Source organism: Halichoeres trimaculatus, unplaced genomic scaffold (assembly GCF_033239565.1).
Source record: "Halichoeres trimaculatus isolate MK-OKI-2021-1 unplaced genomic scaffold, fHalTri1.1 fHalTri1_scaffold_22, whole genome shotgun sequence".
Classification (NCBI taxonomy): domain Eukaryota; kingdom Metazoa; phylum Chordata; class Actinopteri; order Labriformes; family Labridae; genus Halichoeres; species Halichoeres trimaculatus.
This window is the reverse complement of record NW_027437200.1, coordinates 23,865,017-23,875,626: the sequence shown is the minus strand read 5'-3', so window position 1 is coordinate 23,875,626 and position 10,610 is coordinate 23,865,017. Positions and strand designations below refer to the sequence as shown.

The 10,610-nt window shown below is 39.0% G+C and overlaps 1 protein-coding gene across 1 annotated transcript; it reads left to right on the top strand.

Moving 5' to 3' along the window:
- The first annotated feature begins 455 nt into the window (after window positions 1–455).
- On the top strand, window positions 456–9,657 carry LOC141784532 (arfaptin-1-like). Its single transcript, XM_074662370.1, has 8 exons — window positions 456–660; window positions 4,120–4,214; window positions 4,933–5,032; window positions 5,283–5,401; window positions 5,495–5,716; window positions 6,236–6,393; window positions 6,554–6,728; window positions 6,816–9,657. The coding sequence occupies exons 2-8, from the start codon at window positions 4,140–4,142 to the stop codon at window positions 6,969–6,971; spliced, it is 1,005 nt and encodes a 334-aa protein (XP_074518471.1). The 5' UTR covers window positions 456–660; window positions 4,120–4,139; the 3' UTR covers window positions 6,972–9,657.
- The last annotated feature ends 953 nt before the right edge of the window (window positions 9,658–10,610 follow it).

The following is a 10,610-nucleotide window of genomic DNA, read 5'->3' as shown; positions in this document are numbered from 1 at the left end:
GCAATGCAGTACTTTAACAAAGCTGTATTATTTAAATCTATCTAAATAAGGGATGAACGATGACTCCCAGAATTTATCTTGGCAACAGTATGAATTGAATTTTCCTGTGAACAATAAAATGTTTTTTTATTTACTCTAAAGTACTTTTTTTTTTTTCTTGAATTAATCTTTTTTTTTCTAACTTTGACTTTCTATTGTGTTAAAACAGACTTGAGCTGTTTTTAACTGTAAGAATATGTTTGATAGATGCCACAGGCTTGTTTTTCATTCGTTCCCTCCTCATGTTCTTGTATTGCTTTAAATCTTCTTAAATTCAGACATCAAAATACTTTAAATTTTCAGAAATACTGTTACTTTAACACTGTGGTCTGTACCTGTCCCGTACCTGACCTCGTCCAGTCTGATGGACACATTTCACCGCCCCTCCGGTGCGTCCAGGTAAGAACGACCGAGCGTCTCCTCCTGAAAACAAACGGCTACCAAACTCTTCCGGGTACCTTCGACTTTTCCTCACTTCGGCTGCTTTACTTCTAACAAAGTTTAGTTTTTACCTGTAACTCTGAAAAATGAGAGGTTGAGTGAAGAATACAGACTGAAGAAGAAGAGTTGACGCGTCGCAGAGGCGGGAAAAGGAGAAGTGTGTGTTTTAACGCCGTGAAGGTAAAAAAAAAAAAAAAGAGACGTTTACTCTTTCACCTTTTGGCGCTGCTGTTTGTTGAGTAACTTCATTTAAGTCACCAGGAGGAAATAAAACCCCGATTATTTAACATTTAGCATGAAAATCCGTAAGTTTTAGAGACTGTAAACATAGTTTAAACATTTTGTTATGAGACTGAGGAGTTAAAGCTGAAGCAGAGTTTAACCTGAGTCATATGGGAACATAATGTCTTCAGTAAGTTTCTTTAAAACTTAACTTTATCACTAACTTTAATGTTCTTTTGCTTAACATTGCGTTTAAAACACATTGTCGTACTATTTTATTTCAATTAACCCAGTGTCTAATGAATAAAAACAGGTAACAGTACATATTTCAGCTGTATCAATGTCAGATTCAGTGTTATTGTTGTTAATAGTGGTTTCATTTGCAGTCAGTCTTCATCTTAATCATAAACTTAGGAATACAGCAGTCCAAGCCCAAAGCATCTTGACTAAGACCTGGTCTAAGCCTAAGCTGCTCCAAACTAAAACAGGTTTCCAAAAGAAAAGTTTGACTTCAGGATGATATCTAGAAAACAGTCCTGAAAACTGAAGGCTTGACCCATACTCCTTTCAGGGACTTCAGTACCTGAGGCAGACCTGAACTGACTGTTTTGAGACTATTCCTAAAAATAAAACAGGATCTACCTCCCAGTTATGGCTGGTACATGTTTCCAAAGTAGAGACGCCTGATAACTGATTGGTTAACTTTGCTGTTAAAGTTTCTGCTTCATGTTGAGGTCTGAAATTTAATATTCAGTTGTAGATGTAAAGAAATAAAACTAGGACTAAAGATTCTACCTCCCATAATACTTTTACAGACCTTAGATACTAGAGGAAGGCTGGTTTTGACTCTTTTTACTTTACTCTTTTAAAGATACGAAGGGTGTCCACCTCCCCGACTGGTAGACGATTCCAAATGGGACAGAGCTCGACCTCCCATACTACTTTAAAGTCTTTATTTGACATCTTCAGACCTGTGTTGATTCGGTTCAGCTTTATTCTTTAAGGCAGAGAGATTATCTGCCTCCCAGACCCTGAATAGATGATTATTCCATAGGAGAAAGAGTTCTACTTTTTTGGCATTTAAGCCTACTGAAACAGAGTAGAAGTAGAATAACAGAGGCTGTCGACCTCCTGATGATTCCAAAGGAGAAAGAGCAGAAAGGTCAAGCCCCCATACTACGTTCAGAGACTTTAGGCCTCATATGAAGCCCTGCATTGATCCTGTTCAAACTCTGCTTTTAAAAAGGAGAAAGGGCTCTACCTCCCATACTACTTCTGTAGACTTAAGGTACCACAATCAGGTCTGTATTGACTTTTTAAAACCTAATCTTAAAAATACAGAGGCGCCTCCTGGACCCGACTTGTAGATGGTGCTGAAGGAGAAATGACTGATAACCGAAGGCTTGACCTCCCATACTACATTTGTAAACTGTAAAGAATTTAATGGTTATGGCTGCTGTTGTTAAATCTTCTACGTCCGTAACGTAAAATATTTTGAATATGAATTTTCAAGAATTGGAACATTCAACTCCTCTGTGACCTTGAGTTGTTTTAAATGCAACCAAAAAAGAATCTCACATGAAACTGCAAAAAACTTGTAGAAATCTGTGCCTGATGTAGAAACGCATACCTCTGTGGGGGGTTGGAGTTACGTGCAATGCTTCCACCATAATTGTACCTAGTTACACAAGTTCAACAACTATTTGAATACCTTCTGCTCTACCTTCACATGTGGAAGTAAAAAAGCAGAAGTGCTTTTCATTTATTCACAGAAGTTTCACTTGTGTTGAAACTGATGAAATGAAGAACCAAACACCTGCTTTGATGTGCAGAAATCTCAGTTCTTACTTTAACACAGTGCCATAAGATAACACAGGTTGGTGTTTCTGGGTCAAAGTTAATCCTTCTAGTGTTTTCCCGTCGTAAAGATGAGTTGAAGAGTTTGATCTTTGAACTTACTGTAAGAAAACTTTTACTCCTCCACCTTTTCCTGTCAGACATCGTAAAGCTGCAGCAGATTATTGAACATTTGTGCCATTATGAGCCCAAAGTGTGATAAAAATCCATCCTGAGCATTTTACCGGTATCATAAAACTAAATAAGCTCATATCCTGTTACAAATAATGTGAGTCATGTAAGAATAAACAGGATGGCAGAATGCCTCAGAGATCTGTTAAAGCCACATTTGAAACACGTCAACTTGAATCCCTCGTTCACCACTATGATTAAACTCCAGAAAAGAGTTTTCAGAATAATGAAGCTTTGTATCATGAAACTGTCTTGTACTTGAAGATTCTTAGATTTGTACACATAAAATAATATGTAATACTATTTTGAGCGAAGAATAAAAATCTTCCCTCTTGTATTCAGAATTTTTTTTTTTAATCAATAAATAAAAAGTGTTTTTTAAAAGTAGAAAAAAACATTTAAGGGGTTTTGATGTTTTTGAAATTGGTCATATAAGAACTAACGTAAATACAGACGTGTTTCATTTTGGGAGTAAAATTATGGAATAGACTCAGTAAAAAAACTGATGAGTTTGAAAAAAAAAGAAAGAAAAAAATAATTATAAAAAAAAGAACAAAATTTATGAATAAATTCATTTAAAAAAGGAAAATAAAATTGAAATAAATAAATAGATTAACTCATTTAAAAAAATGAAAGAAAAAAATAATCAATTAAAAAAAGAAAAAACTTTATTAATAAAATAATTTAAAAAAGGAAAATAAAATTGAAAGAAATAAATTCATAAAAAAAAAAAAAATTAAAAAAGGAGGAAAAAATTGAAAGAAAAAAATAGATGAATAAATTAATTAATTAGAAAAACTGAAAGGTAAAATAAAGGATCACAATAACTGAAATGTTAAATTATTAAGAAGAAGATTGTGATTTTTTTTCTTTTCACTGATATTTTGGGTTGTTTTATGGATCGTACAGGACCGACAACAACTTTTGTTTTTTATGGGTGTGAGAAAATATCTAGTGTAAGCATGTATACATTCTTTTTTGTAAACTGATTGCACATAATTTAGGTTCTGAACTACAGATTATAACTGCAATAAAATTTTCATGCTTTCATTCTTCCACTAGATGGAGCTGTTGAACTACACAGTCATTACGGCTGAGAGAAAAAACCTCAGCTCTGATGTTTTCAGTTTTTAGAGGCAGACTTGAGTCAAAATGTTGCTTTAAATTGACTGAAAATGCACCAAAGCAAAGAAAGTTTTAGTTTAACACTTTAAACCGACTTAACTTTTTAACAAACTTTTTCTGGAGCACTTTTCTTTTGTTTCTGCTTCATTTATTGGTTGAAGTGAGACTTTTTTACTCATAAAAAAAACAAAAAAGGTGATATTTTATGTGATAATTAAACTGTTTTTTACACAGAAATCATCTGTGCTCTGTTGTTTTCCACAGAGAACTTTTAAAGGAGCACCATGATGGAGGAGGTGGAGCAGAAAGACGCCGTTTGTCCAGAGACCAACGGCGTGGACGAGTCGACTCCTCCAGTGGTGAGAAAACATGAAAACACTCTCTGCACCAGCTTCTTCAACCTTTACAAAGAGCAACAGTGTGTGTGTGTGTGTGTGTGTGTGTGTGTGTGTGTGTGTGTGTGTGGAGGAGTGTGTGTTACACAGTGTGTGTGTGAGGAGGTTTTACGTCACCACATGCCTCCCTGTCTCTTCAATGTGACACGACGACTTTGAGCTGAATTCCTCTGACCTGTTGAGCCCTCTGCAGGTGTGTGTGTGTGTGTGTGTGTGTGTGTGTGTTTTCCTTGAACATCCCTACCTTGAAATAAAAACACAGAGGAAGACTGACGGAAAGAGTCGTTACCTTTCATCTGCGTCAGGTGACCGTTTCCTATCTTGAGTGTTCCGTTGACCTCCGACCTCTCTTCCTGCCACCAATCACAACACGGAACCATCATCTTCGTGGCAGCCTCACAACCTTTTGATCTGGGTTCTGATTGGCCCCCGTAAGCTCCAGTTCCCACGGTGATCCCTCCGGGTGTTGTCACGATGCTTTGATTCTCGACCCCTGACCCCCCTACCGTCGAGTCCTGAGGATGTTCCTGGAACAGAAGCTCACGCTGCGTTCAGGAACTGTCGGAAAAGAGAGCACTGCTGTAATGAGCAGCCACTTAAGCAGCGCTTAGCAACAAGAACATCTCAATCATCAACTTAAAACCTTTTGGCTGATATGTTTTCTGCTTTTTTACTTTGACAGGAAGAAAACAGCAACTGCAACCACACAGAGGACACAAACGGCGCCTGTTCTCCACCGGAGGTCGCCGCAGAGGTGTCGATGGAGACAGACCAAACTGAGGGTAAGCTAGTGATCCCTTTGATCACTCTTATCCACTTTGTCTCTGTGTAGTTTTGAGTTTATTGACACCAAGCAGCAGCTTCTGGTGTTGAAAAATGACGCTCAAAGAACTGCAGTTCTCTGAGCGTCCACTTGAGGCTGGCGCCAAAAGTGAGTCAGCTGCTGTCAGATCCTCTAACCAGAGTGGATTTAAATCTCCATCACTGGCTTCCTGAGTGTCTTCCTGATCTGACCTTTGACCCCACCCTCAGATGCTCCAGTGACACCTCAGAAACCAGGAGGTGAACCCGTCGTCATCCACGGCAACAACAAGAACCCGGCCACCGAGAAGCTGGAGAGAGTCCGAAAGTGGAGCATCACCACGTACAAGGTGAGACGGGACGTTTTGATGGATTGGTGAGAAAAACTGATAGATAAACCAATAAACAACGTTTTGATCGGTATCAATGACCTGTTCTTGCAGTGCACCAGGCAGGCGCTGTCAGAGAAGCTTGGCCGTGGGTCTCGGACGGTGGACCTGGACCTGGAGCGTCGCCTGGAGCTGCTCAAGGACGACCGACAACGCTTTGAAAACATCACCAAGGTGGCTCAGACGCTGGCCAATCAGCTCGCTCAGATCACGGTTACCCAGAAGACACTGGGAGACGCCTTCAGTGAGCTTAAAGTCAAGTCGCCAGTTCTTCACGTAAGTCTTTAGAGTAATTTTGACGGTGGCTCTACAGCTCTCCCTGCGGAGTGCTTATTTGTTAGTTTAGGGCAGCCACTCCACCTTAGACTTCTTTGGTAACACAGGTCTGTACGAGGCCCGGTTTGGTGTGACACTGAACCTCAGAACAGGAACCAGCAACAGCAGATGTGTAAACATCATCTGATCATTACAGGTTATCTCCAAAACCATGGGGCTTAGCAATGGCACAGGTTCTTCTGGAGTGCTCGCCAAGTTTGGTGTTTTTCCGCCTCTGCATTCGTCGGCAAAAGATGACCTGGATACGTAATAAACAGATAGAAAACTGTGTTAATTAGCATCATTAAATGGCTATAAATTAATAAACTACATGGAGTAGCCTAACCTAAAAACCCATATGATTGTTGCCCCAGTCAACTCAACAACGTAAAATTTGGTAAGCTGTTCAGGAATCCATGCAGCTAGCTTGGATTGGGTCATCGTTGACAGCCAAGGTGTGCTCCTCCCCTCCTCTTTCAGGTGGAGTACGGTCTGAACGCAGAGGCTCAGAGGTTTCTGTCCAAGAGCGGCGAGACTCTAACGGCGGCAATCAACTCCTTCACATCGGACATGAACACCCTGGTCAACAAAACCATCGAGGACACGATGATCAACGCCAAGAAGTACGAGGCAGCCAGGTGGGTGGACATCAATGATGCTTTTGATCATTCAGTCCATGGTGTCCTGAATACAGCTTGGGTTACAATGCTGCAGGGCACTCTGGGAAATGTAGGACATAAACGTAGGAGTAGAAACAACCAGGGTTTTTGATGATGGAGTGAACTTCCTACTCTCCAGGATCGAGTATGATGCGTACCGAGTCGACCTTGAGGAGCTGAACATGGGACCACGAGACACCAACACGCTGCCCAAACTGGAGGCGGCCCAGCAGGAGTTTCAAGGCCAGAAGGAACGATTCCAGAAAATCCGAGACGACCTGAGCGTCAAAGTGAAGCTGCTGGAGGAGAACAAGGTGAGAGCCGGAGACTACCCGGTCTTCAGTAGACGTGGGAACACATAGTCCTTGATCCATCAGTAAACCTGTCGTTTCCCTCCGCAGGTGAAAGTCCTCCACAACCAGCTGCTGCTGCTCCACAGCGCCGTTGCCGCTCACAGTTTGTCCTGTCACAGCTTCCTGGAGCAAAACATCCAGGACGCAGAAAAACACCTCAGCAACAGCAGTGCCAGCGCCCCCTCGTGGCTGGAGGAGAGTTGACACAACAGCTCAAACTGGTCAGATCTGAGGATTCTGGGGAGAAATGGACGCTGTGATGGGAAAATAAGATAGGTTAAGATAAGAAAGGTTATTTATGCAACTTTGGAGGCGTTTCTAGCTTCCAAGAAGATCAGAGAAACCTTAGAGTTTGCCTCATAAATGGAAAACTGATTAGAAATCATTCGAAGAGGGTTATTTCCAGATTCCTCCAGCAGGAAAAAGTGCAGAGTAAGTCTGTAAAGTTCATTGTTCTGAGCTCCTCAGTTTCCACTTTAGGACAAAGAGCTCTGAGGAATGAACTCTTTTTCTTTATTACTCATACATTAAAGCCTTACAGCACTTGTGACCTGTTTAACAGAGACACGGTCCTGGTTTTCCTGCCTCTGTCTCACTGCGTTGGGGAGTAAATCCATCTAATCCTTTGTGAGGCACTAAGCCTTTCTTTGAACTTTAAAAATCCTCTGCAGTCAGAAACTCATAGCGACAAAGTGCCTCAACACCGCTGCTCAAAAACAGCTTCACAGCCCAAAGACTGAGGGTTCGGTGGATCCGTGGTCTAGTTTTTACTGAACTCAGCTGAAGGTATCCCTGTGAGATGGTAACAACCAAAAGACCGACGTCACCTGAGTCCAACACCACAGATTGTTTTCACCTGGTGAAAAGAAAAACTTATTAGAAAAACCAAAGAAATCAACCAAAAACAGTTCTTTTAAAGAATTTCCTACAAATATTTAAAGTGAAAGGTAAAGGGAATTAAAATACTGCCTAACATCTGCACTTGATGAAACCAAAGGGAAGAAAATCTGATTTTATAAAGTTTTTGGGAGCAATAAGCAGGAATAAAGTTAATGACTTTATTTATCATTGTTTTAATGACTAATGTAAACGATGCCTTCTGCGTGTGCCCTGATTCTGGCTCAATGGACCCACTTTCTCACTTCAGCAGCCAGAATATTGAGATTCCTAAACAGAGGTAAAAGCCAATCTGTAAAGACAAGTTCTTTAAATAATTCTCCACTGTATACTCATTAATCATGGCTTTAAACAAATTTAGTTTGAATTGTGGTAAATATTCTTCTGTTTCCATGTTTCAGAGGCTTCACACACAATACAACTCAACTTGATGTACTACAACATAACAAAACAAAAAAAATGTGGCAAAACATGACAAACCTTAACAACACTTAACAAAGCATAAAAAGACATAAAACAAAAACAAAAGGTTACAAAGTTAAACTTAACGAAACAAAACGTCATAAAACGTGAAAAAACATACAAAAACTTCCCATGATGTAACAAAACGTAACAAAACATAACAAACATAACAAAACGTAACAAAGCGTCACAAAACGTAATGAAACTAACAAAAAAAGACAAAACTTAAAGTAATGTAACAGAACATAAAAAAACTTAACAAAACAACTCAAAAGTACCAAATTATAACAAAACATGACAAAACATAATGCAATTTAACAAAATGCGACATAATGTAACAAAACATAATAAAAGCGTAACGTAATGTATCAATTGTAACAAAACGTAACATTATGTAACATAATACAACGTTATGCAGCACAACTAGGCGTAACATATCATGACAGAAAGTAACAAAACTCAACGATACGTCATGCAACTCAATGTTCTGTAATGTAATGTAGTGTATTGTAACATATTATAACGTATTGTGACATAATGTTACGTATCATAATTTAATGTAACACAAACACAATGGAACGTAACGGAACACAACTCACCGTACTGGAATGTTGTGTAACGTTACGTTTTGTAATGAAACATAATGAGACATAATATAATTGAACATGGTAATGTTAAGTTTGGTAACTGTGTTAGGTAACGTGATGGGACTTTATGTAACTTAATGTGGCAAAACGTAATGAAACATAATGTGAAGTATCTAAACCTTATGAAACCCCCTTTAACGTTTTGTTATGTTATGTTATGTAAAATAAAATACTGTAATGTCAGCTTACAAAAGTCTTTTTTATGATCAATTTCAAGCTGTTATTCAACTTCGCCTCTTAAACGATCTTTGTAAACACTACCTACACTTTGCTGAATGGTTTCCTACCAAACTTCTTTATTACTGTTCTGAAAGCTGAATAGATTTATGACCTTGTTTTCTGCATTTCTCCTTTTATCCTGTCAAACATTTGTCTGACCAAATATTTAAAAAAGCACACCTTGATGATATCTCGCTATTTGTTGCAACAGCAAAGATTTTGTGAATCTTTTAAGTTGAACTTTTGTTCAGTTCGAGTCAAAAAGATTTTGGTTTAAATCTGGTAAATTTTGGGAAATACTCGACTCAAACTGTTCTGTAAAAATGTTTGATTTTTCTGTTGTTTGTGTAAATGTACTTCTGGATGCTTTTGGTGCAATAACTTCCTGAAACCTTTACATTATGAAATCACATTTACATTGACTGATGATGACTTTTCTGTTTGTCTTTAAAAAACGTAAATATCAATCCTGGAAAATGAAACCGACTGAAACACAGCAGTGAAGAAATACAATCAAACATTTTCAGTAATCAGCTGACTAAAAGTTTGTTGTTTTCTGTTTGAGTCTTCAGTGGCGAAAAGGGACCAAACTGTAAATAAATACCAAAATATTTTAATCTTGTTGAAAATGTTTGTGATGCCAAATAAAACTATGGAGCGCTAAATGTGACTGTTTAAATAAATAAATAAATAAAAAAGACTTTTTTTCACATCAGCCTGAGCTGTTTTTTGTTTGTTATTTAAAGTTGTGAATACATTTTGTTTTGTTTGGGGTAAATATTCTTCTGTCTCCAGGTTCCTCTCCTCAGACTCTGTCCTTTAAACAGGGTTTTCAGAACAGGACTCTGGTCTGTTTGTGGTTCTGTTGCTCTGATTGCTTTGAAGAGAGGCAATTATTCACCAGGCAACCCCCACACACAAACCTGATCTGCTGTTTGTGTCTCTGAGTGTGTCTCTGAGTGTGTCTGTGTGATCCGGCTCATTTTCACAGTTTCTCACAACAAAGACGTCAACTAGAGAGAAAACACAACGTGCTTTGTAGAGGGCTGTTCGCGTCAACACAACATGGGGCGCACCCCTCGGCTCTGCGACAAAATAAAAGTCACGCATCGTATTGGCATAAGTAAATGATTTTCTTTTTTAACTCAGCTGGGATAAATACAGCTATTCTTCATTATAACTTATATTTCTCTTGCTAATGTGTCGTCTTACATTAAGCTTTATGAATCAGTCATGCCATACCGTTAGCATGACAGCTATATCTATCAAAGCTGAGGTTAGTTGCTGGGCGCCGCCCTGTTGGCTATGGCTGCCTTTTACAGCAGCTCTCTCTTCTTTGTCCGTTTCTTGTAATTTTTTTCGTAATCTTTGTATTTGGAGTGGATCGTTACTTTGTACGGCTCATTTGTCGGTCATGGACACCAAACTGGTTTTGTCTTCAGTGATATTTTTACCACTTTTTCTCCTGTGTTTGTCTGGAGATCCTACATGTAACCATGGCTGCATTGTTTACATGTAAAATCAGCTGTTAGCAGCCTTTAGAATGTCAGTGCTAACTGGTGCTAGGCCGGATGTTTCCCCAGAAGGTGAGGAGAAGGAGGTGAGGATGACGTGCTGG

Coding starts and splice junctions, on each gene's coding strand:
- LOC141784532 (XM_074662370.1), top strand. CDS start 4,140: ATGATGGAGGAGGTGGAGCAGAAAGACGCCGTTTGTCCAGAGACCAAC. Junction 4,215..4,932: donor ACGAGTCGACTCCTCCAGTG/GTGAGAAAACAT, acceptor TTACTTTGACAG/GAAGAAAACAGCAACTGCAA. Junction 6,729..6,815: donor AGCTGCTGGAGGAGAACAAG/GTGAGAGCCGGA, acceptor TTCCCTCCGCAG/GTGAAAGTCCTCCACAACCA.